The 27505-nt window shown below is 39.6% G+C and overlaps 1 protein-coding gene across 6 annotated transcripts in view; it reads left to right on the top strand.

Annotated features, from left to right (window-relative positions):
• The window catches only part of PCSK5 (proprotein convertase subtilisin/kexin type 5), a 470824-nt gene that overhangs the window by 28364 nt on the left and 414955 nt on the right, over window positions 1–27505 (top strand). For all 6 annotated transcript variants that reach the window (XM_078366047.1, XM_078366050.1, XM_054254455.2 and 3 more), the window contains exon 2: window positions 14032–14136. In XM_078366047.1, the coding sequence (XP_078222173.1) occupies window positions 14032–14136 (105 nt within the window). The remainder of the gene's footprint in view (window positions 1–14031; window positions 14137–27505) is intronic.

Genomic DNA, 27505 nt, shown 5'->3' on the forward strand with positions numbered 1-27505 from the left:
GGTGTTGTATGGCTGATAGCACTTAGGAGACACCAAGCTATATATACCTTCTCATCTTTGTTTCAAAATTACCAGACATTTTTTTTTTCCAGTTTACAGGAGTTCCAAATGACTCCATCGTGTAGCATAATTGTTTGTATTTTGTTGTGACTAAGATGGTTATGTTGATGGAAAGCAGCACTTTCCTAGAAATGCTGAAATATTTTATTTATTTCATAAAAGGAAAGCTTTACATATTGTAAATGATTCTCAAGGCTGCTTTTTGCCCTGTATAATTCCCAATGTTGACGTGGTTGCTATGGCTTCACGGAAGTTCTTCAATTGAACAACATCAGTTTGATAACATATTTTAATCTAAACAACTTCTTAACATTTTGCCTTTCCTTTTGCATTACCTTTCCAAGTAGTTTTGATGACCGGGCTTTTCTCTATAGAGTTAAAAAAAAAAGTCAGGTTTATTGAGGTGTCATTTGCATACAATAAAATATTGTACAGTTCTGTGTGTTTTGACACATGCATATGGTTGTATAGCCACCACCATAAGAAAGACGTAGAAAAATTTCTTTGCCTCGAAAAACTCCCTAGTGATGCTTTGTGGTCAGCCTTTTGCCTCACCTCCCTCCTTTCATCCCTGGCAGCTGCTAATGTGTTTTCTGGTCTACCTTGCCTTTTCCAGAAGGTCATATAAATGGACTAATACAGTAGGCAGCCCTTTGAGTTTTGTTTTTTCCTTGCATCTGAGATTCATCCTTGATTAGTTAATCAATAGTTTGCTCCTTTTACTGATGAGAAGTATTACATTGTATGGATGTACTAGTTTATCTGTTCCCCAGTTATAGGGCATTGGATTGTTCCCAGGTTTTGGTGATTATGACTAAAGCTGCTCTAACAGTCATGTACAAGGTTTTGAGTGAACGTTAAATTTTTATTTTTCTTGGGGGAAATAGGAGTAAGATTTCTAGATTGTATATTAAGTGGATATTTATTTTTATTTATTTATTTATTTTTGAGATGGAGTTTTGCTCTTGTTGCCCAGCCTGGAGTGCAGTTGTGCAATCTTGGCTCACCGCAACCTCTGCCTCCTGGGCGATTCTCCTACCTCAGCCTCCTCAGTAGCTAGCACCACCACGCCCACCGCCACACCCGGCATGCACCACCACGCCTGGCTAATTTTGTATTTTTATTAGAGTCAGGGTTTGTCCATGTTGGTCAGGCTGATCTCGAACTGCTGGTCATGAACTCCTGACCTCAAGTGATCCACCCACCTCGGCCTTCCAAAGTGCTGGGATTACAGACATGAGCCACCATGCCTGGCTGTGAATATTTAATTTTCACAGCCAAACTGTGAAACTGCCAAACTGTTTTCCAAGTATTCCCAACAACAACATATGACTGTTCCACTTACTGCACATCCTCACCATCATTTGATATTGCCATTTTTTCTTTTATTTTTATCTATTTTGATAGATGTGTATCTGTGATCTCTTTAATTAATACAAGCCAATAGCTGCCAACAGTGGCTGAACCTCGGGAGCTGTAAAAATAGGACACAACCTCCTCACATCTGCCTAGATGCAGAACTTCACATCTGGTTAGAAGCCTTACCCACTTCCCCTCTGCCATTATCCACAGATGCTGCTCCTGATAATGGCAGCAGCAGATAATGACCACTTTTGTGGTCACCACAGTGCAAGTGCTAACTGCCAGTCCTTAGAAGGACTCAGATGGGGACAAGTGAACAAAAGGCATCTCTGGGCTGGGCATGGTGGCTCACACCTGTAATCCCAGTACTTTGGGAAGCTGTGGTGGGTAGATCACCTGAGGTCATGAGTCGAAGATCAGTCTAGCCAACATGGTGAAACTCTGTCTCTACTTAAAAATAAAAAAATTAGCCAAGTGTGGTGGTACACACCTGTAGTCTCAGCTACTCAGGACACTGAGGCAGGAGAATCTCTAACATGGGAGGCAAAGGTTGCAGTGAACCCAGATTGCACCACTGCACTCCAGTCTGAGACATAGAGCAAGACTCCATCCCAAAACAAAGAAGCATCTCTCAACTGAACAGCAAAGATATGCGGGGAGCTTCTCTTCCTAATAGGGTTTTTAAACTTGAAGTGACAAGGCCATAAGCTGTCTTGAGCTAGTCTCTATCACTTTTTTTTTTTTTTGCCTGACCTCTGGAGCTCGAGACCATCCTTGGCAACATGGCAAAACCCTGTCTCTACTAAAAATACAAAAATTAGTTGGGCATGGCGGTGCATGCCTGTAATCCCAGCTACTCTGGAGGCTGAGACACAAGAGTCGCTTGAACCCAGGAGGTGGAGGATGCAGTGAGTGGAGATCGCACCACTACACCACTACACTCCATCCTGGGCAACATAGTGGGACTAAAAAAAAAAAAAAAAAAAAGCTATAGAGCTCAAAATAGGCTCTGTTTACCAATACGATAAAATACAGTTCTGAATCTGATTATACCATACACATTCAAATGCATATTTTCTAAATTTTTTTTTGATGAGAGAGAGAGCTTTTGGAATCATTAATGGAAGGCACAAAAGAATGAAACATGCCACTTACATTAGTTTTAAAATAAAAAAAAGATTTTTCTCATTTAAGCTTATTTTAATGAACTAGACAGGAATATTTAATGGAGATTGCAGGATTCCGGGTAAATGTTTCTATTTCTGCCAAATGAGATGGATGAATTAAACAGTAGTTCGTCACCTTGTCTACACATTAGAATCACCTAGAAGGTTTTCAACAAGAAAGTACCGATGCCTTGGCCTTAACTCAGACCCTTAAGTCAGAATCAGGGTCTCTGGGGGTGGTGGTCCTCTGGCATTAGTACATTTTAAAGTCCCCACATAATTCTAATGCATAGACAGTATTGAGCATTACTGAACCTAAAAAGAAAATGTATTGTTCTAGGTGGTAATTCTAGCAACGTTTTCACGTATAAAAATATGTACTCTTTTCTGTTTATTTCCATATGTGGCTATGTTTCAAGTGGCTGCGATGATGGTGCAGAAAAGAGTGCAGACCCCATTTTCAGACGTGTGTTCTTTCTCTCAGCCTCTCTTGAGCTCTCTGGGTGTGTGTGTGTGTATGTATGGGAGATGTATATCTTAAAAACAGGTGGGATAGCTTAAATATTAAACAATAATTTCTTTTAGTTTCTCCAGAAATTACTTGCAGATGGGTTTTGAAGAACTTTGCGTAAGAATAGCTGACTATAAATAGCAGTAATAGCTCTTATCTGAGGAATAGAGTACATAGATTATTTTACATTAAGGATATAATTACTCATTTCAGACAAAAATGGATTGAAGAAAATAAAAGCATAATGTCATTTCCAGGTCATTCTTAAAAAGCTGTTACAAATGTACTGTAAGTTGAATGTTGAACCCAATCCTTATCTGTAGTTTGCTAATATGAAAATTTATTTGAGTACTCTGGGGAGAAACGTTCTAATGCAGTAGAGGACATACATTTCAGACTCACAGTTGAGACCCCTTGGGGTTGGCAGAATCAAGTCAGGACATTATGTTTACATCAACAAGGACTCTGTTTTGTTCACTCTGTCTGCAGTGTCTTTGGATCACTGTTTGGCACATAATACACACTCAATTAATAGATGAATGTCTGACAGCCTGTAAAAGCATTAGTAGGGTAGAGAAAATGAAATTCAACATTTGACAGCAATATAGATTTCTATCATTTATATGTATGTTTAAAAAATTAAAGTACAGACTTTAATTGAGGAGAACCAAGTTATAAAGAGTTCCCAAGGATTATTTATTTTGCTAAAGTATTCTAATTTTAAGCTACTTTTTTAGAAGTACACTGCCAAGGGAGGTCCTGGTATCATGGACTCTATCCCGACTCCTTCTTACCTGGAGTTGAGATGTGTTATGTTCTGGGCTCCAGGCTTTCTGGAGAGACATTGCAGATGGCTTGTCTAGGGGAAGTAACCTGCAAAAGCTTGTTACATGAGAAAAAAAAATGGAGAAACTTGGATGTTTGTCCAGAAACAAGGAAGACCCAGTAGGGATGTGTTGGCTGTCTGCCATGTAGAAGAGGGATGGTGCTATTGGGCTGTTGCCTTGAGTAGTCAGTGGATCTAGGCTAATTATTGGGAAGAGCTTTCTAACAAATGGGCGGCCCCAGAAAACGCAGCACCCTAGCCAATTGGAAGGAAGGGTTTCCACATCCAGTGGGGAAGGACAGGGCAGACTAAAATCTTATGAAGGTGTTTTCCAACTCTGAGACTATGATTTGCTTTGAGGCAAATCTCATGTCCCTTTTGAGTAGTTGGGCACACCATCGGATTTTCACTTGAACCTGGGAAAATCTTGTGCTCATTCAATTTGCTGTGTTGTAAGTTGAGTTTCCTTAGTGAAAGTATTGTATCTGTTTCTTACCTGCTCAGGATTCATAATCAAGATGGTTTTGATTACCTGCTTGTAAGCTAAACTATGAGGACTTAGATTTTTCTGTACTCTATTCAGGTGGCTTTTGATAAGATAATGAGGCCTAATATTAGTGAGGGCAAGGAGGTGAGATAGGGTGGGGGATACTCTGTTAGTGTGCCCATAGAATTGAATCTGGCTCCACAGAACCCTTTGAATACGTTTTAAATAAAACCAAAATGCTGTGCCTGGGAAAAACGTAGATTTTTGGAGTCAGGCTGACCTGGTTTCAAATCCTGGCTTGGACACTTCTTTACCTGGCCATGTTGCTTAACTTCTCTTAGGTTTAGAGTTAGTTTCTTTGTCCATAAAATTAGAATAATTCTTCCTCCTTTGCAGGGTTGTTGGGAAGATTAGATATAATGTAGCCAAAGCATTCAGGAAGTGGGAACTTTTATTAGTAGTCGTATTAATTACACAGTGGCTTTGAATAGATAAGCCATTTACTAGTTCTGTTTTTCTAGGCAAGTTGCTTCATTTTAGACTTCAGTTTGTTTTAAGGATTAAACAAGATCAAGATCATGTGAGAAAAGTGCTTGGCAGAGTACCTATATTGCTATAGCTATATTGATTGGTGTAACTATTTGAAAGTTGACAGCCAAATACCCAGGGGTTCCTGAAAATTATGAATAAAAAGGTACAAAATTCTAATAGTCTGTCTAGTTTAATTTCCTTTTCTTATGGGTGTCTCCTGAGGTACTAGTTCTACCTTGTGTTAGGTTCCTATTGCTGCTGTAACAAATTGCTACACACTCAATATCTTTAAACAATGCAAATTGATTATCTTGTGATTCTGGAGGCCAGAAGTCCTAACCTAAAATTGAGATACTAGCAGGGCTGTGCGCCTTCTGGAAATTCTAGTGGAGACTTTGTTTCCTTGCTTTTTCCAGCTTTCTAGAGGCTATCTGCATTCCTTGGCTTGTGGCGCCTTCCACTGTCTTCAGAGCCAGAAGCATAGCATTTTCAAATCTCTCTCCAATGTCTGCTTCCTCCTCTTTCTTTCTGACCTTGACATAGAAATATGTCCTTCTCTAATTGCTGCCTCCTCTTTTCTTTATAAGGACCCTTTTGATGATATTAAACCCCATCTCAAGAGCCTTAACTTAATCACACCTGTAAAGCCTCTTTTGCCGTAAAGGCAACGTATTCACAGGTTCTGGAGGTTAGGATGTAGACATTTGGTGGGGAACACTAATCAGCCGACCACATACCTGCATTTCTTAGAGATTAGACATCTGAAATCATAGAGATTATACATTCTTCCATCCTTCCTTGAGCATCCTGATTTAAAAACATATGTATAGTAGTGATTTTGCCCTGAATGCCCTCTAATACCATTCTCTGAAGAGCACTAAAGCTGAGCCTGAACCTAAAGGAATTTAGGAAGGAATCAAGGATTCTCTGAATGATTGACTTGAAACTAAAGTCTAAGAAAAATAGCTTTTGTGTCATTGTGTGGCATGCTACTGCCTGTTGCAATAGCATTTACAAATCTTGGTGTCAGGATATTGTGCTTGCTCTGGAGTCAGGCTGATGTGGTTTGAAATCCTGGCTTGGATGCTTTGAGATGAAGGTATGCCTTGAAGATACTTTATTGCCAACATGAAAACACTAATGTAAGTTCTCTGGAGTCAGCAGGATAACCAGGTATGAAGGTCAGGATTCTGGTCCCCCGAACCTAACACAACGTAGAACTAGTACCTCAGGAGACACCCATAAGAAAAGGAAATTAAACTAGACAGACTATTAGAATTTGGTGCCTTTTTATTCATAATTTTCAGGAACCCCTGGGTATTTGGCTATCAACTTTCAAATAGTTATACCAATCAATATAGCTATAGCAATATAGGTACTCTGCCAAGCACTTTTTTCACATGATCTTGATCTTGTTTAATCCTCAAAACAAACTGAAGTCCAAAATGAAGCAACTTGCCTAGAACAGGAATGACCTCTCTCTTCCTATTGGAGATACCTGGCAACTCTCTTTTTGCATCTGCTCAAAGTACATGGAAATATTCCTAGAAAAATATCCCCTCTCTATCCAACTCTTAGAAATACAGTTTTCTGGACAATGGTTGAGATCTCTGGATAGCTGTAGTTTTAAGTTCCTCATTAGAAACTTTATATTTCAAATATCTTTTAGAGTAGTTAAGAGCATATGCTCTGGAATTAGGCTGCCCACCATCAACCTTAGCTTCATCCTTTAACTGTGGCCTTAGGCAGGTTCTTACACTTGGTGAGCCTCTGTTTTCTGATGTGTAGGCTAGGGATAATGATACCTGCTGATACTGTTGTGAGGCTTCAGTGAAGTAATAGCTGGTTGTGCTCCATAAATATTAGCAGTTCATCAGATTACTGCCTTTCCGTGGCTTCTGACCTGCTGTTTTAAAATTAATTCAATAGCCTTGTTATAAACATCATTTTTGTTCAGTGATTTGAAGAAGCCCTTAACTGTGATGGGATGAGGGAGGCGACTGAGAAATATAAAGACAGACTTTGATGATTATGTGGTTATTGATGATAGATACATTTTTATTCATTCACCATTTATTTATTAAGCATAGAGCATATGTTACATTATGTGTCAATGATTTACCCGAAAAGGGCTATAAAAGAATGAGCAAGAAGCTTTCCATAAGGTTTAGAAACATGCCCACTGTTATTTTGAATTCCGCTATGCCAGGGGCCATTCATTCATTGCTTTATTCTACTCATTTATTGAGTGTGCCTGGCACTGTTAATAGGAGCTGAGACTAATCCAGCAGTGAATAAAACAAAAATTCCTTCCCTTATGGGGCTAACATTTTAGTGGGAAAGACCAACAATAAATGGGCCACATAACGAGAAATACCTATGTTATGTGGGGATAAGTGTTATAGGGAAAAATAAATCAGGGTATGGAGTATGCCAGAGGGGCAACAGTACTTTTAAATTAAGTGGTCACAGAAAGCCTCCCTGAGAAGGTGGCCTTTGAGAAGTGAGGAAGTGAATCCTGGAGATTTCTGGAGGTGCATTTCAGGAAGAAGGAAGCAGGTCAATGGCCCCAAGGTTGGGAGTGCTCTTGGTGACTAAAGAAAGCAATCATGGCCTCTTTCTCATGGATTCTCCTTTGAATGTTATGAAGTCTAGAACATAGAAGGCAAGTAGTTACAATTATTACATTCTCACATTTAGCGAAGTGCTGTGGAAACACCACACTTAAATTTTAATGACGAGAAAGCAGTATCTCATGCACTGCCTCTGTAACTTTCTGTCTAAATCAGAAATGAGTTTAACAAGTGGAAGTTTCAGACTTTTCACTTTGGAGTATTGGAAAGAAGTTGCTCCACAAGAACAATGGTCTTGATGACTTGGTTCTTCCTCATCTCACCCGAGTAGGTAGGAACAGGTATGAGCTGGAGGACAAATTCCAGCTCCACATCATGGATTCTTCCATTTCCCAATCTTTAAGTCACCCTATGGATTGCAAAGAGATAACCAGAATTCAGAAAAGGGGAATTTATAACTTTTCTGACATCATGGTTATTGAGGTATAATTTGCATATCCCAAATTCAATCATTCCTGTATATAGTTGGCTGAGTGTTGACAAATGTATAAACCCAGTGGTGTGCTGATAAATAGTTAATTGGCTCTTCATGGAGAAAAGAAAGCCCTAATTTGTGACCTTTGCCAGTTTTTTGTGATGTAAATACTTCTATTCTTGTTGATGTTAAATCATCAACCTGCTGTCAGTGAATATGGTGCTGGGAAAAGATGTGTTTGGATGTTGGAAGCCAATGAGAAGGAGCTGTTTGTTTCCAGCAAACACCTTTGCACTTTTTACTGATGGGATTACCATTATAATCAAATTGCAAAACGTTCTCAGTATGGTTCTCCAGGTATCTCCCAGTTCCTTTCCATTCCACACCCAGGCTTATCAGTGTTCTGTTTTCTGTCACTATACAGTAGGTTTATCAGTCCTAGAATTTCATGTTAATGGAATCATATAGAATGCATGTTTTTGTGTTAGCATATTTTGAAATGATGATTGTCTGTTCCTCTTGTTTTTCATTACTGGATGGCATTTTATTGTATGCCATATGATGTTCTATTTTATCCTATTCCATTTTATACTTTATAAAAATAATTTCTGGTACATTTATTTTTTCATTCATCTATAGGTGGACATTTGCATTGTTTCCATTTTGGAGCTACTAATAAAAAAAATTCTGTGAACATTTGTGTATGAGTTTTGTCTAGAAATAATGTCTTAATTTCTTTTGGGTAAATACCTAAAAACAAAATGTCTAGATCATGAGGAGAGAGTGCTTGTTTCATAAATGGCCAAGTGGTTTTCCAAAGATGTTGAACAACTTTATACTCCCTGTTAGCAATATACAAGAGTTCTCATGCCACACATCTCATTAAAACTCGGTATTGCCTGTCTTATTAATGTTAGCCATTCTAGGGTGTGTGCAGTGTTATTATGATTATAATTTGCATTCAAGCATCCTTTTATGTGTGTATTGGCCGTTTATATATCTTCTTTTATGAAGTGTCCATTCAAACTTTTCCCCTTTGGTTAATTTGTAGAATGGAGGTAAATAACTTTTTTAAAACGTGGGTACAGATTTGGAGGAATTTATACATTGAAGAAGGTAGGAGGGAAAACCGAGTAGAGAAGCAGCCCAAGAGAACAGACAGGTTCCTCAAGGTGGCCACAGTGCCGGTGACCCCACCCACAGTGCTTCATAACTAGGTGACCAACTGTCCCTATTTCAGCACTGAAAAATCCTGTGTCCCAGGAAATACCTTAGTCTCTTAGGCAAACCCTCTGCGGGGGTCGGTTGGTTACCTTACAGAACTATGTACAAGGATGCTGCAAACTCTGTGCAAGGAGTCATTAGACTGGTGAGGGGTTTTGCTGCATGCTTAGGTGAAGCTGTCAGCTGTCAGTGATTCCCGAAAGGCCACACAGCTCCTCTTCAGGGGCAAAGCCAGTGTAACAAGTGGGTCTCAGCTCTCTATTCAGAAGTCATTAGCTTGCTTGTGATATGAAAATTTAGGAACATTGGGAAGGTTCATTCCTGCTGCTAGAAACAAAAGTAAACCAAAAACTTCAATGACTATTTTTTTGAAATTACAAACTCTGTGAACTCATTTGTTTGGCTTAAGTTTTAATTTTCTGATCAAATGCAGGTGTCTCTGAAAGAACTGAAACATTGAGTCTACCAGACATTTTTTAGTATAAACTAATTTACAGTGCCTTTCCTAAGAACACACTTTGGTTCTAGAAAGGATAGAGATACGAAAATTCCAGGTGCAAGGGTGATGGTCCACCACTCAGAAAGAAAAAGCACGAAAACTTGACCGAATCAGCAACAAGAGATAAAATTCATTGACTTAGTGTTGTGTACACAGTTGCATTAGTGTGTGATGGTACAGAAGAGGAGCTTTAGAGGGCCAGGAGGGAAGAAGTTATTCTCTCTTTTTTTTTAATGTAGCTATCGTTATGGAAAAGGTTGGGCTTTACACTATTTGCTGTTGATTTTATACTTCATATACTCCTGTTGTTTCTGATTTATATATAAGATGTCCCCATGTTAGTTATATATTGTTCCTTGTTTCAGTCCTTGCTGCTATGGCATAACATAACCACAATCAGCTTTTGTTTTACATTAGAAGCTAGATGGAATGCCTGCTTATAGATAATATCACTGCTCTGTTTTCATACACTGCCTTTCTTTTGAATAACTTCCAACATGTTGTGACGTTATTTTCATAATGTTTATTAAATGCCCTCAGCATGCTTAGAGTATAAAGGGAATATAAAAGGAAGGAATATAAAAGACAATTCTCATCAATAAGGGACATGCATATTAATAGATGGGAGACATAAACATGCTTTTACATATAAATATATGCACATATATATATAAAATCCTAGAAGATGATAGAGTATTTTGTTTGGATGGGGCAGAATAATTGATTGAACTAATGCACTTTACTCTTTAGCTGTTGTCTTGCAAACAAAACAAAACAAAACAAAATAAAGAATAGAGATGCCTCAACCCACAACTTCGGTAACTGTAACCTTGGGAGAGTTGGTACTGCAGTTAAGGTAGAACTAAACCATTTTTTCTGAAATTAGCCTTAATGTGATAATTCTTTGATACTCCTACTGAGATTATGAGCTGCATGTAGCTCTATGTGGTTTCAGTAATTTAAGGATTCTGATGTTTACACCATTCATTTAGCAATCTTTTCTGAGATCCTTTTCTGTGTTGAGTCATGTTCTAGGAGCTGGAAATAAAATGGTGAGCAAAACAGATGTGTTCCTGTCTCAGTGGAATGTATGGGCTGATGGGCACACAGGCATTAAACCAGTAATTGTACTAATCAAGGTATAACTAGAGGTGCATATTCTTATGATTCTCTTAATGTGAGATGGTATAATTAATGAAACCGACCTTGCCTGGGGATTTTTAGAAGACTTCCTACTTGAGATAAGACACTAAGTATGAGGAAGAGCAGTCTAGCTGGAGAGGGTGGAGGTACTGCAGGTAGAGGGAACAATGAGTATGACACAGTCAAGGACTGAAAGGAAGGCCAGCATGGCCAGTGTGTCAGTTTTCATGCTGCAGATAAAGACATACCCAAGACTGGGCAATTTAGAAAAGAAAGAGGTTTAATGGACTTACAGTTCCACGTGATTGGGGAGGCCTCACAATCATGGAGAAAGGTGAAAGGCATGTCTCACATGGCAGCAGACAAGAGAAGAGAATGAGAGCCAAATGAAAGAGGTTTCCCCTTATAAAACCATCATTTTTTTTTTTGAGACAGAGTTTCATTCTTGTTACCTAGGCTGGAGTGCAATGGTGCGATCTCGGCTCACCGCAACCTCTGCCTCCTGGGCTCAGGCAGTTCTCCTGCCTCAGCCTCCTGAGTAGCTGGGATTACAGGCGGGGTTTCACCATGTTGACCAGGATGGTCTCGATTTCTTGACTTCATGATCCATCCGCCTCAGCCTCCCAAAGTGCTGGGATTACAGGCTTGAGCACCGTGCTCAGCCCATTTTTTTTTTTTTTTTTTTTGAGACAGAATCTTGCTTTGTTGCCCAGGCTGGGGTGCAGTGGTGATCTTGGCTCACTGCGACCTCTGCCTCCCAGGTTCAAGTGGTTCTCCTGACTCAGCCTCCCAAGTAACTGGGATTACAGCATGTGCCACCATGCCCAGCTAATTTTTATATTTTTAGTAGAGACAGGGTTTCATCATGTTGGACAGGCTGGTCTTGAACTCCTGACCTCAAGTAATCCACCCACCTCTGCCTCCCAAAGTGCTGGGATTATAGGCATGAACCACTGTGCCCAGCTGATCTCTTAAGACTTATTTGCTACCATGAGAACAGTATGGGGGAACCCACTCCTGTGATTCAATTATCTCCCAATGGGTTCCTCTCACAACATGAGAGAATTATGTGAGCTACAATTCAAGAAGAGATTTGGGTGGGGACACAGCCAAACAATATCAGCCAGAGTACAGAGAAAATGAGGGTGAGTGTGATTTGAGGTGAGGCTAGAGAGAGAGGCTGGGCCAGACCATGCAGGCCCCTAAGTCAGAGGAGGATAATATTCTATTCAGTGAGTTAGATGAAACTTACGGAATAGTTCCTGGCACAGTGTGAATAAAAGTTTAATACAATATTATTTTTCTGATTTACTTTTTAAAACTATATTCTGAAGTAGTTATAATTATTGACTGACACTATTTATTTTAAGAGGAAAGGGAAACTACTAAAGGATTTTAGGCAGGATAGGACATGGAACACAGCCAGATTTGCATTTTGAAAACTTCCTTCCAGCTGCTGGGTAGAAAACAGATATGAGAGGGGATTGTTCTGTGAGGATCTTCCTTATGGAGATTCTGTTTCTTTCCTTGAGAACTACTGTATTCACCAAAGAAAGCTCTTGACAAAAGTTACAGAAGATGAAAACTCTAAGCTTCTTGGGATTTTAAGGTTTTCTTGTAAAGGATTATGTAACCACTCCTGAATTCTACTCTTAGGCCTCTGGAATCTTAAAACGGGCCTGTAAATCCCTCCTTAAAACACTCCTGGAGGCTGGGGTTGGCATCTCTGCCCTCTTCCTCATTGTTCACTGCTGCTTTAGAGTCCAGGATCATTGAGATGAGAGGCTTCCCCACCTGCATTCCCCAGTTGTTTTCAGAGTCCAGGATTTCATCTGTGTAGGTCAGAGCAGTTTCCACTTGAATAAAAAATGTGAGACTTAGACTTTCTTTCAAATCTTAATGATGAGACATTCAATTACTGTGTAAAGCCCTAGTGAGGAGATGATTTCTAAATAGCACAGAAATTGAGTGGGATGATGGTTGAAAATGTGATGAAAACAAGGGAATGAGAAATAAACCTTTCATCTGGAAAAATTAACCTGGGCCAAGACTTTTTTCTTTTTTAAATTAGGAAAGCTGAACTTTTGACTTGCCCCAATTGGAAAACATCCTGATGATAGTCATTATTTTAGGGCAGAGCCGTGGATGTCCTGGAGACATAGCCACTATAGTGTTTGCCCAAAGCATGTGAGTGTCAAAGAATGGAATTTGGGCACTGCAGTGGTCTTGGAAATTAACTAGCCCAAAGTCCCATTTTATAGAAAAGGAAACAGAGATGTAGTATATGCTATTGAGCTGTGGTGAGTGTCTGCTGGAATTAGAACCAATCTCTTCTGTCTTCAGTGCATAGTTCAATTTTCATTCTGTGATTCACATTTTATAATTTGCTGAGAAAATATGGTTGGTTGAGGTTTTGCTAGCTGGTTTTTTCCCAAAGTAGACAGGGCTTATTTTCAAAGCCATTCTAAATAGACCTAGCTGAGGAAAGGTGTATGTAAATGAGAGGGCTAGAACATTATAGAAATGGATAAGATAAAGTGGAGCCAAATGTTTTTATACAGGAAGCTTACTGATAGGTAGGATGTATGAATTTTGTTTTATTTTAGAAGCTGCAATTTTACTTGTAGTTTTATAATAAATGAATAAGAGCTATATATTTATACTGCCTACAGAAGTCAGAAACAAACGAAGTCATATTATCTTTTTGAATGATCAATTGCTTAAGACATTTCAAATTAACTATATAAATAATCTAACAAGATCCTTCATTGTACATTTCTCAGAGCAAACAAAATGCAATGTGTTTTTATAACTAGATAGCTATTTGACTTTTCCCCCTCTTTCCCACATTTGGGTATAGATTGATATAGAATTACTTAAAATGCTGCATATAAATTAAACATTAAAAGGAGATTTGGAGAGGCTAAGCTGCCCCATTATAATCTTGAGTTCCGCAGTCACTGCCTCAAGGACACTCCATTTCATACCACATGTCCTTCTTTTGAAAAGTGATCACCAGGGTTCAGGTAACATTTAAGCACAGCCAGCAGCTGCATAATTTATAGACCTTTTTTGTTTTGTGTTTCTTTTTAAATGAAAAACAGGAAAACAGAATATGGTTTCCATCCATTAATATCTTCGTTTTGTTCTTTCTTTCCCACCCTTCCTTTCCAGATAGGGGCTCTAAAGGACTACTACCACTTCTACCATAGCAGGACGATTAAAAGGTCAGTTATCTCGAGCAGAGGGACCCACAGTTTCATTTCAATGGAACCAAAGGTAAGAAGAACCAGTTGGGTGGGGACCAAGAGGCAAAGCTTCTGCATTTTTCATTGGTGATGAAACACCAGAAGCTGATAACCAGCATGAAGGGTCAGATTTCTAGAACTGTCATATTATCCTTTGGTATGGTGTCTGTGTTTCCTCTTTAGACAAAAATCGGCAGGGGCATGATTTTTATGGATGTGCCACTCTCATCCCAGTTGTAGAGCAGCCCAGGGGTATTCATAGCTATGGGTTCTCACAGAGAAATGAGAGGGGCTGGGGGTGGGGAAGATAGAGTTTGGTTGATAATGATTGAAGTGCTAACAGTACCATGCTGTCTACCTATCTGCATACATATCTGAGGTTGTATGAACTCCACAAAAGGAGGGGTTTCTTCCAGAACCCTTGGGTTAGGGTACAGATCACCATTAATCCTCGTGATTTTACCTGGCACTGATAGACCCTCATCATTGGGAGCCTAAGGACTAGACTGTGTCTGGAACAGGTGGGATACTGAGCACAGAAAGGGGAGAAGCTGATGTGCCCAGTCGTTTGGGTTTTACAGACAAGTACCCCTGAGAGAGCCTGGAAGGAAGCATGCTGATGCTGGCTGGGCTCAGTGGCTCTCACCTGTAACCCCAGCACTTTGGGAGGCTGAGGCAGGCAGATCATGAGGTCGGGAGATCGAGAGCACCCTGGCAAACACAGTGAAATCCTGTCTCTACTAAAAATACAAAACAATTAGCTAGGTGTGGTGGCGCGTGCCTGTAGTCCCAGCTACTAGGGAGTCTGAAGCAGGAGAATCACTTGAACCGGGGAGGCGAGGTTTCAGTGAGCCAAGATGGAGTCACTGCACACCAGCCAGGGTAACAGAGCAAGGCTCTGTCTCAAATAAAGGGAAGCATGTGATGCTTAGGTTCTCCGGTGGTAGAGAGGTGGGGCAGCTTTGAAATGGGAGATGGAAAGCTGAGCGGTATTAGGGAGAAACTAATAGCTGGCCACTAAGACTCTGAGGTCGAGTTAAGTATCTGCCATGAGGAATTAAGTTAGAGGAAGGAATGGACTTCTGACTGAGAACTAATTGGCCTCTCTGATGTGTCAAGTAAAGGGGAAGAGGGTGCAGCTGTACCAACTTGCCCTGGTTCGTTTGTGGGCTCCCCGTGCATTATTTATTGTAGGATGTTCTTGCTTTTTTCCTCTCATTATAATTTGGGTTTGCCACAAGTACTTATTTTCAAATAAATCGGTAGATAAGTCCCTACCAGTGAGCATAGCAATCTCAGCTAGAGATCCTTGAAAATTATATTCCTTATAAAGTGAAAAGGCCTCTGTTTGAATTAATATGCAAAAGAAGTTTGCAATATTGAGTCTTACCCTCTGTTATGTGCTGTAGTTAGGCTTGTTTATTTTTTCTCTGGAATATTGTGGCACAGTGTTCATGATTGTGAAATTGTAACTTGGCTAAGAAAAAGCACATTTCTTCTAGGTCCCTATTTTCTGTGGGTTATAGGAACATCCCCTAATGCATTTCCATGGCCTGTGGATTACACGTTTTTTTCCTTCGTCACTATTCAGAATTGAATTTTTCTCGAAAGGCAATCAGTTTGGGACATTAGTGAATTAGCTGCATTTTTAAAACAAAGTCATATTTTTCATCTCAAACTTTTTTGAAGGTTTTCTTGAACTTTGATATTGAAAATGATGCTAATTTCAGACCTCGTACAAAAACAATGTGAATTTGAAAAACCAAGTACTAGTGGCTTGGGAAGTAAGAACAGAATGTTATAAGGCATTATTTTCATGATGAAGGGTTTACTGAATATGAAGCTATTTCAATCCTTATTGTTATCTTAAGGCATCTTGGTGTTTATTTCTTCTTACCTTAATGCATTATGTGGCTTATGCATGATCCAACAGAGACCTTGTATGCTGGGACACATAGTACCTTTCAGGAGAGCAGAGCCTTTGCAGGCCTGTCCAAGGGTACATGCTGCACTCCCCTGCCTCCTCAATAAAAAGGATCCCTTAGAGTAGAGCTGCAACTTACTCTCCATTCCAATGCCTTTTGCTCATCGTTCCCACCCAGCATTTATACAAGACACCCACAGTCCCTAAGAGCTTTGCAGAGGAAGAGTCACAAATTGGGGTTTGCTTACACTTTTGGACCTTTCTTGTAGTTCATTTATTCATTGGCCCTTTTTCGAACCCCTAGTGTATGCCAGGCCCTGTGTTAGGCTCTGGGGTTTAGAGATACATTGATGCCCTATTGACCTCGCTGCTGGGGTGTCCCATGATAGCTTTCAGGGAGGACTGCCCAGGACATTGCAGTGCTTCTTAATGTTGGGAGTGGGGGGGAGCAAAGGACATTGGGGATTCCTAAGTTTTTGTTTATTGATTTTTACTTTTATTTTTGAGATGGAGTCTGCACTCTCAGGCTGGAGTACAACAGCATGATCTAGGCTCACCACAACCTCCGACTCCCAGGCTTAAGTGATTCTCCATCCTCAGCCTCACAAGTAGCTGGGATTACAGGCGCCTACCACTCCTCCTGGCTAATTTTTGTATTTTTACTGCAGATGGGGTTTTATCATGTTGGCCAGACTGATCTTGAACTCCTGACTTCAAGGGATCTACCTGCCTTGGCCTCCCAACCAAAGTGCTGGGATTACAGGCTTGAGCCACCACTCTTGGCCTTTTTTTTTTGAGATGGAGTTTTGCTCTTGTTACCCAGGCTGGAGTGCAATGGCACGATCTCGGCTCACCACAACCTCCACCTCCTGGGCTCAGGCAATTCTCCTGCCTCAGCCTCCTGAGTAGCTGGGATTACAGGCACGCACCACCATGCCCAGCTAATTTTTGTATTTTTGGTAGAGATGGGGTTTCACCATGGTGACCAGGATGGTCTTGATCTCTTGACCTCGTGATGCACCCGCCTCAGCCTCCCAAAGTGCTGGGATTATAGGCATGAGCCACCATGCCCAGCCTTTTTTTTTGTTTTGTTTTTTGTTTTTGATATGGAGTCTTGCTCTGTCTCCCAGGCTGGAGTGCAGTGGTGTGATCTTGGCTTCCTGCAACCTCTGCCTCCCAAGTACAAGCAATTCTCCTGCCTCAGCCTCCTAAGTAGCTGGGACTATAGGCGCATGCCACCATACCCAGCTAATTTTTTGTATTTTTAGTAGAGACGGGGTTTCACTGTGTTACCCAGGATGGTCTTGATCCTGACCTAATGATCCGCCTGCCTTGGCCTTTCAAAGTTCTGGGATTACAGGCATGAACCACCGTGCCCAGCCATTTTTTTTTTTTTCTTAGAAACTTTAAGAGAATTTGCAAAAATAAAAATGTTACAAAGAATTTCTATGTAGTCTTCCTAGATTTCCCAAATGATAATATTTTACACTTTACCACACTTAGTTGGTCATTCTTTCTCTCTATGTACACACACATGTATGTATATAAGGTATGCATATATATAAATTTTCTGAACGTTTGGGATCAAGTTACAGATATGATGCTCCTTCAATTCTAAATACTTCATTGTGTATTTATTTAAAATAGGGACATTCTGTTTTATCACCATAACAATAAAAATCTAGCTATTAATATTAATTTAATATTATTATCTAATCTACAGACTTTATCCAAATTTTTCAGTTGCCTCTTTTCAAGGCCAGGATCACAGTTGTCATGTTTCCTGAGTCCTCTTTACTCTGTCATATTTCTTCAGCTTTTTTTTTTTTTTCCTTTCATAAACTAAAAGTCATTTAAAGAGTACAGGCCAGTTATTTTGTAGAATCTTTCTCAAGTTGGGTTTGTCTGTTTCCTCATGACCAGATTCAGGTTTGGCAAGAACATTTTTGTCAAGAATATCAGAGAGGTGATGTGTTCTTCTCAGTGCATCAGATTGAGAGGCACATGATACCTCTTTGTTCATTACTGGTGGTGTTAACTTTGAACACATTGTAAATATCGTATCTGCCAGTTTCTCTACTTTAAAATTACTGCAGGCACACTTTGGAGACAATGCAGTTTGGTTCTAGACGACCTCAATAAAGCAAATATTGTAATAAAGCAAGTCACACAAATTGTTTTCCAATGCATATAAAAGTTATGATCATATTCTCCTGTAGTCTATTAAGTGTGTAATAGCATTGTGTCTGAAAAATATACATACCTTAATTAAAAATACTTTATTACTAAAATATTCTAATGATCATCGGAGCCTTGAGTAAGCCATAATCTTTTTGCTGATGGAGGGTTTTGCCTCAATGTTGATGGCTACTGACTGCTCAGGGTGGTGGTTGTTGAAGTTTAGGGTGGCCGTGGCAATTTCTTAAAATCTAACAACAGTGAAATTTGCCATATCAGTTGACTCATCCTCTCACAAAAGATTTCCCTGTAGCATGCAATGCTGTTTGATAGCATTTTACCCACAGCAGAACTTCTTTCAAAATTGGAGTCAGTCCTTCTGAAACCCTGCAACTGCTTTATCAACTAAGTTTATGTGTCTCTGATGTCATTTCAACAATGTTCTCAACGTCTTTACCAGGAGATTCCATCTCAAGAAACCACTTTCTTTGCTCAACCACAGGAGGTAATTCCTTACCTCTTCAGGTTTATCATGAGATTGCAGCAATTCCGTCACATCTTCAGGCTCCACTTCTAATTCTAGTTCTCTTGGTGTTTCTATCACATCTGCAGTAACTTTCTCCACTGAAGTCTTGCAATCCTCGAAGTCATCCATGAGGTTTGGAATCAACTTCCTCCAAACTCCTGTTAATGTTACTATTTTGATCTCCTCTTACGAATCATGAACATTCTTAATAGCATCTAGAATAGTGAATTCTTTCCAGAAGATTTTCAGTTTCCTTTTCCAAACCCATTAGAGGAAACATTGTCTATCACAGTGGTAGCCTTACAAAGTGTATTTCTTAAACATTTTTGAAAGTAGAAATTACTCTTTAAGTCATGGACTGCAGAATGATGTTGTGTTAGCAGGCATGAGAACAGTAATCTCCTTGTAAATTTCCATCAGAGTTCTCCGGTGACTAGGTACATTGTCAGTGAGTAGTAATATTTTGAAAGGAATCTTTTTTTTAGTGATAGGTTTCAACAGTTGGCTTAAAATATTCAGTAAACTATGCTGTAAACAAATGTGCTTGTTCCACTTGTAGAGTGGTTTAGCATGATTCTTTTTTTTTTTTTTTTTTAGATGGAGTATTGCTCTGTCACCCAGGCTGGAGAGCAGTGGCATGATCTCAGCTCACTGCCAACCTCTGCCTCTGGGGTTCAAGTGATTCTCCTGCCTCAGCCTCCTGAGTAGCTGGGATTACAGCGTGAGCTACCATCCCCGGCCTTCAATTTAGCATAATTCTTAAGGGCTCTAGGATTTTTTAGAATGATAAATGAATGTTGGCTTCAACTTGAAGTCACTAGCTCCATTAGTCCCTAACACGAGAGAGAGCCTATCCTTTGAAGCTATGTACCTGCTTCTTTATAACGTGAAAGTCATTGATTTAATCTACATTGAAAATCTGTTGTTTGAGGTAGCTGTCTTCATCAGTGATCTTAGCTGGATCTTCTGGATCACATGCTGCAGCTTCACATCAGCACCTGCTGCTTCACCTTGGACTTTTATGTTATAGAGTCAGCTTCTTTCTTTAAACCTCATGAACCAACCTCTACTAGCTTCATACTTCTGCAGCTTTCTCACCTCTCTTAGCCTTCTTAGAAATGGAGAGTTAGGGCATTGCTCTGTATTAGTCTTTGGCTTAAGGAAATGTTGTGGCTCATTTGATCTATCCAGACCACAAAAACTTTCTCCCTATCAGCAATAAGGCTGTTTTACTTTCTTATCCTTTGTGCATTCATGAGAGTAGCACTTTTAATTTCTTTCAGGAACTTTTCCGTTGCAATCACAACTTGGCTAACTTTGGCTCAAGAGGCCTCAGTTTCTGCCTATGCTTGCTTTCGATGTGCCTTTCTCACCAAGTGTAATCATTTCTAGCTTTTGAGTTAAGTGAGACAGGAGTGACTCTTCCTTTCATTTGAATACTTAGAGGCCACTGCAGGGTTATTAATTGGCCCAATTTTAATATAGTTGTGTCTTAGGAAATAAGGAGGCCTGGGGAGAGGGAGAGAGATGGGGAATGGCCAGTAAGTCAATAGAGCAGTCAGAACAAACACATTTGTTGATTAAGTTCACTGTCACATGAGTGGAGTTTGTTGCACCCTAAAACGATTACTGTAGCAACATCAAAGGTCATCGATCACAGATCACCACAACAGATATAATATCAATGAAAAAGTTTGAACTACTACAATAATTATGAAAATGTGACACAGACACATAAAGTGAGCACATGCTGTTGGAAAAATGGCACTGACAAGCTTGCTCAGTACAGGGTTGCCCAAAATCTTCAGTCTGTAAAAAGCACAATATCTGCAAAACACAATGAAGTGAAGTACAATAAAACAAGGTATGCCTGTATTTTCCCTTTCCCAATTAATAAGTATTTTGCAGGAAAAATACTTAGAGATTGCACATTTCTATAAGCTTATTTTTTTTTTTTTGCTCCCAGCTGACTTCCTTGGGGATACAAGGCAAGTGTCGGTGTGAGTTGGTTTCTTGGGCCCGTCTCCTTTTCCTCACTGTAGCAACATCAAAGGTCATCGATCACAGATCACCACAACAGATATAATATCAATGAAAAAGTTTGAAATACTACAATAATTATGAAAATGTGACACAGACACATAAAGTGAGCACATGCTGATCTTGGGTGTGTATAGGGTGAGTGATTTGTGTGCCAGACTGGAGGCACATTTGTGGGTTTGGACCATGTGAAATGGCTTCGTGGAAAATTTGGTGATGCAACCTTAATGTTATTTTTGATCACCCCCTTCTCAAGAAAGGGAAATCACATGAGTGAATCACAGGGGATACACACACGAAACACATCCTGGCTTTTACTTACTAGTAAATTGCACACTCCTTTTGGCCCTCCTTTTATTCTTTACTTACAAAGCTCCAAAGGAGGAAATGCAAAAGTAGCAACATTGTAAGAACAACCCTCTTGGTACTAAGAGAATGTTGTGGTCAGTTTGGGCACATGAGCCCAGAGAACAAGAATAGCCTTGACTCACACATATAATGTGTGTTGACATTATGTTATGATTCACTTTTTAAATGACAGAGATTCACAGACTTCTAACATAGGGACAATAATGATGCAGTTTTGCAGAAAGTACTGTTATATTTTATAGCAGTCTGGCCAGTAAGTCTTTTATCCTTCTTGTCCACATCTTTTTTTTTTTTTTTTTTTTGACTTAACGTTTCTCCAAGACATCTAACCTACATTTTAGAAATGATAGTCTGAGTTCACGTTCTCAAAGCCTCTTACTAGTCTGTTTATAAATTTTGGCCAGCCATAGACATTTGGGTCAAGGACAGGGTTATCTGTAGGAGGTGACTGGATGGGAGCTTTTTAGTTGCCCACAAAGTTGGAAGGGTGTGAGGGGGAGTGTGAAGATCGTTTTCTTTCATTTTCCTTCTCCTTATCCAAAACCAGAAAAACTAAAATCTGAAAGTTTCCAGTAGAATAGGGCATATTTGACTTTTAAAAATAAACACCATAAACTGCCATTAAGTTAGTCACCCATATCCTGTGCATATGTAGTAATTACATAAGCATAGATTCCCCTTTTTCCCATTAGATTTTATCTTGAAGATTCTAGCCTATCAATCTTTATCTTTTCAAATCCTTTTTCTTTTTCTTTTCTTTCTTTTTTTTTTTTTTGAGACGGAGTTTAGCTTTTGTTGCCCAGGCTGGAGTGCAGTGGCATGATCTCAGTTCACTGCAACCTCCACCCCCCCCCAGGTTCAAGCGTCTTAATCTAATCCTTTTTCTATCCTCAAATCTATTATGGGGTTAGTTTTTATTGAAGAGTAGGACAGTGTCACTTTCTCTGATGAGTCTGGAATGGGCATCTCCCATCTTATTTCTTCCTATGTTCACTTCAGCCAATCTGCCTCATCCTGCGGTTGTGTATGGCTACGTTTCTCATGTGGAAAAACTATTCACATAACATTACTTATTGTGGAATCACAGACTCCTTAGAATTAGAGTTTATTTAGTCTTATCACTTTACTATCCAATACTGACATACCATCCATTGTACTTTTAAAAGGAATTTTTTCAGATCTGTTTGAACACTTCCAATGAAAGAGGGTTCATCAGCAGATAGGGCAAACATTTCTATATTTGAAGAGATTTAACTCATTAGTTAAAACCTACTTGCCTGTAATGTCTACCCATTGAGTCTACTTTTGCCTCCAGAATTCTATACAGTGGTAAATCCATTTCTCCATAACAGTTCTTCAAATATTTGAAGGCTTTTGTTTATTCTCTTGGAAAAGCAATTGTCTTCTTATAAGTGTGGCCCAGCTGCAAGTTCAAGGCTTTAGCTTCCCATTTGTTACACTTATCCATAAGCCATTTTCTCTGAAGAGAATTTAAAGCAGAGCATTCAAGCATTGTGCAGTGAGGAAAGGGTGTAAGAAAAGGGCAGGAAGGGAGAAATGAAGTGATTGTAGCTGGCAAGATCAGATGAAATCAGACCTGTGAAAGAAGAAAAGCAAGTTCAAGTTTCCTGCTCATTCAGGTTGGTGCCTGTTGTGCTCAGGATTAGATTTTCAGGTGCCTGGAGTTTCTCTTTTCTGCCTCAAGAGTAAAATAGGTGTGATGGAGTAACTGGAGTACAGGAGCACTTCCCTGCTCGTAATGGAGAGGTTGTGCACATCTACTCCTTATCCGTCAAATTCCATTTCCCCATAGATTCACTTTATACTTTCAGAAGTATTTTCTCTGTACTACTAATTGATCTCTAATTGATCCATGGAGGCAACCAGCATATTTGCTGTTTTCTCAACTTGGAGATAAAACCATTTGCAAGCTTTTTATATACAGGTGATCTACAAAGTGAACTTCGGAGTTAAAGAACTTTATTTGGTTAAAAATAAGTATTCAGAAGTGTCTGCGGTTAATCTTACATGGCTTACATTGCTACCATGCCTCTTCATTAATTGTGGCCATGCCTTTTCACAAATAATATATCATGTTGTCTAGCGTAGCTTCACAACGAGTTTCACCTGGAGTTCAGATGCTTCCTGTGCAGGCCACCGCTGCATTGCCTCTCTCCCAGCCTGTCCTCCTTCCAGTGGGCACTCCTAGGTGTTTTCTTTGGCAGATTAATGTGCTGCTCTTCAGTTTTAAATGCGATAATGACTTAATGATTGGGCTTTCTTTTGTGGCAGTGCAGTTTTATAAGTGTAATATAACATTCCAAGGTTGGTGCTCATCCAGCTGTGTGGGCTGATCCAGAGTGTGTTGAGATCTGTGGCTTTGGCCTTGTGTTCCTGCACAATGAGGGTGGCTGTGTTCTCGGATAAGTACCTGAGGCTTTGTGTGGCTGCTTAGGAATTGTGATTTCACATTTGCCTCTCATCATCTTCCTGGTGAATGAAAATGGTTACCAAATATCTTGAGAATGCCCTGTATTCTTCTGGAAACAGCTTGCGCTTGGATCCAATGGCAAGCAGAGAGGCTGCAGAGGTGCTGATCAGGAGGGACTTTGGGGAGCTCTCTTGTTTCTGGCTACCTTTTTGCCATGTTTTCACCATCTATGAATGTGATCATTATAGCAAATCTCTGTCTTTAGCATTTGATAGCATTTCTGAGTCTTCGCAAATGCCACTAGAATGCATGCACTCTCAGGAGAAGCCTTTCAGCCTTAGATCAGCCCTTTGATCCATTTATGGTGACAAGATGGCTAGGAGTGTGGGAGAGACCTGAAGAGGTGTGTGGGTTCTGAGTCCACTGTGTTCTCCACCTCCCTGTCCTGTCTGTTTTGTTTCCAGGTCTCCTAGGTGTCTGTCCAGATGACCAGAAACCAGAGGGTCAGATGGTATGCTGCTGGAATATCTGATGCAAAAATTTAGATCAAAAACCAAATCTCTTGTAGGCAGAAGTAAATTAAAAAAAAAAAGAAAAGGATTTCTCAGCTACTTTGGCAAGGCTGCCAAATCTTTATTAGAGAGTGCTTGGCAGTACTTCTCTTTGAAAGGTCATAAACTCACATGCCGCGAGTGGGAGTGCAGGTAATGTGAGTGAGCCAGAAGGGCCAGGCAGGAGCTCACCGGGTATGCGCCAAAGCATAGCACCCTGGCTGCCTGCACTGAGCAGCTGCTACTTAACCTGTGGCCCATTGTCCTCAGGAAGCGGAGCTGGCTTGGTGTTGCCAATTTAAAAAGGACCTGGAGGTCTCGATTTTTACATTTTATTTCCCAATTTCAAACATTGCCATCTAATTCAAAAGTTTAAAAATATTTGTGTGGGCCAAAGGAAGCACATCTTTGGGGCACCCCAGTTTGTGACCCCTTGCATTGGCTGTGTTAAGAGAAAGGGAGGAACATGTAAACGACTGATCTTAGCACCTTGATGGTTTCGCTTTGGTCTGAGGCTCACATGGACTCACAGTTTTAGTTCTGTCAGTTATGTAGCACGGTGGGGCTCAAACATGATTTCTCTCTGTGTCTTTTTAATCTCCAGATTGAAATATGAGTATCAGTTAGGCATAAACATAGCAGGCTCAGGTCTTGCAAGTTGTGGAGTGAAGGCTGCCAGTGATGATGGCAGAAGGTGGAGGGCTTTTTCTAGTTCTCTTGTGTTTTATCCGGTTTCTCACTGACACCTATCACTGCCCTGGGAGACAGGCTTAACAGACTTGTTCGAGGAAGCACTGTAAGTCAAAGAAAAGAACAAGTGGGAAATAAAAGTGATGGCATTAAAATAGGAAGCAGAGCATGAGGAGTGGAGGCAGGTTATGGATTTTGCATAATCCCTTTAGCCACTTGAAGGAAAGATACTAAATGTAAAATCTTTACTTCTCTAGTTGATGTGGTATTTCTAAGATGTCAGATTCTAAAAAGGTAGCTATTGAATCTAGAAAATGTAATGATAACATTGTAAATTTCTAGGTAGGAATTAAGAAGGGAATTTTGAATCTAAAGTCTCTGTTGAAATTTTGGAAAAATTAGGATAATGTAAGAAAGCAAATCTAGGGAAAAGTGGTAACAGCAAACAAACAAAAACCCAGCGACAGCGGAAAACGTAAAGCTGTTTTGATTGATTTGAAGAGAAATCATACTAATTCATGTCTTTATTTTAATGAATGCAAGAGTAAATAAGAAATCCAATTAAAACACCACCATTGAAAGGGTGTTATTTGTTAATTAAATGCCTGCAAATTTCATTTGTGTGCTGAGTTCTTCCAAATATCAATCAATTCTTATAATATAAAAGGAGGCAATATGACACCATGGAAAAAAACCTTTGTGTTTTAATTCTCACTCTCATTCCTGTAGGGTGAGCTCTACCCATCAATCTTTCCTCACTTGAAGACTTACCATTTTTTATGCATATACTTAGAGAAGTTTACGATATAATGCAATATAATGAATTGTTCATGTAAGAAAAGAGTAAAAGTGTAGGTCAAATCCTTATAACAAAATAGTAAGTTGCCATTAAAATGTTGTGATTTTATACTTTCAGGTAAGGAATGATCTCTAAAATCCTATGTAGGCCAAGTGTGGTGGTTCATGCCTATAATCCCAGCACTTTGGGAAGCTGAGGCAGGGGAGGGTCACTTAAGTACAGGAGTTTGAGACCAGCCTAGTGAAACCCTGTCTCAACAAAAAATAAAAAAATCACCTGGGTTTGGTGGTATGGATCTTTAGTTCCAGCTACCTGGGAGGCTGAAATGGGAAGACATCTTGAGCCTAGGAGGTTGAGGCTGCAGTGAGCCAAGATTGCACCACTCCACTCCAGCCTGAGTAACAGAGTGAGACCCTATCTCAAACACACACACACACACACACACACACACACAACACACACACACGTAAAGTATAAAAAAGCTGTATATGAAGAGAATAGAAGATGATGATGGGTTTCCTCTTACGTTTTACATTCAAACAAAAAAGACCTGTGTGTATGTAACTTGTTTTATGCAGGATAGGTTTGAAAGGATGCACAAATCCATAAAAATAACTCTTAACCTTTCCACAGTGTCTGGTTTTAAAAATGATACTAAAATTGCTTTTGTTGCAACAATGCTTTGATATTTCAAAGCCAGTGGATATATTTCTGTTCTCATTGACTCCAACGTTCAGTTGACATCATGGTTGATAATTTGCTCCTTCTTGAAAAAGTTGACTTGTTTCTTGAGAGCACATTCTCCAAGTTTTCTTTCTGCCTTTCCCCCGGTACCTTCTCTCTTTGTTGAGGGCAGCTTTTCTATCTTGTGTGTAAAGTTTGGAGAGCCCACAGTCAGCTCTGTTCTTTCCCTAGAGGATTTCATTCATTCCCATTGCTTTAAATTACCATTATGCTGGTATCTTTGCCTCAAATTTCTATCCCTGTTTAGCTTCCTGACATCCTTAACTAGACGTTGAATAAGCACCTAAAATGTAATAATAAAAATAACATATATATAATATAAGAATAACATATATGTATGTTATACATTTATAATAAAATATAACATATAAAATAGAAAAATAACATATGTAACTTGTACATTTCTACCCATTACCATAGTCCCCAAATCTTTTCTTTCCCAGTAAATGGCACCATGATTTATTTTTGCTGAAGCCAAAAATGGAACAGATCATTCTTGATTCTCTCCCTTTCCCTTGTTTCTCCTCATTGAGCCATCAAGAGATATTGTTGGCCCCACCACTAAACATTTTCTTGAAGCTATGAATCTGTGAACTTTCTCCCCCTACACTGCCACCATCTGGTTAATCCTACCATAAACATTGACCTGGTTCACAGCAATTGCCTTTACTTCTACTGTTGTTTTTCTACATTCTCGACAAAGAGTTCAGAAGAGATTTATTTTGATGACTTTCCATTGATCTTGAAATAAAATCCAAAAATTTTTTTTTAAGTTATCGTTAAGGGCCATCATGATCTAGCCTCTTTCTGTCTCTCTGAGCTAGTCTTTGACACACCTCCTTTTTGCTCATTACACTTGGCCCCATCTCTCTCTTTCTGTCTTTCAGACACACTTAAGCCCTTTCCCTTGCTCCCTTTGCCTGGAATATGCTTCCTTTGGTCTTTGTATAATGGATATCTTCTCAGCCTTCATGCATCAAAGCAAGTATCACCTCCTTGGAAAGCTCTTCCCTAATAACCCTTGCTAAAGTACATCTTTAATCTGACCTGCCCAACTCCTGTCTGGCTTCAGCATGTTAATTTCCTCTTTGGTATCTATCTGAATCCAGAGCCATATTGTTTATTTGGTGACTGTTGGTTTTCTCACT

The sequence above is a fragment of the Callithrix jacchus genome, chromosome 1 (assembly GCF_049354715.1).
Source record: "Callithrix jacchus isolate 240 chromosome 1, calJac240_pri, whole genome shotgun sequence".
NCBI classification, from domain to species: Eukaryota; Metazoa; Chordata; class Mammalia; order Primates; family Cebidae; genus Callithrix; species Callithrix jacchus.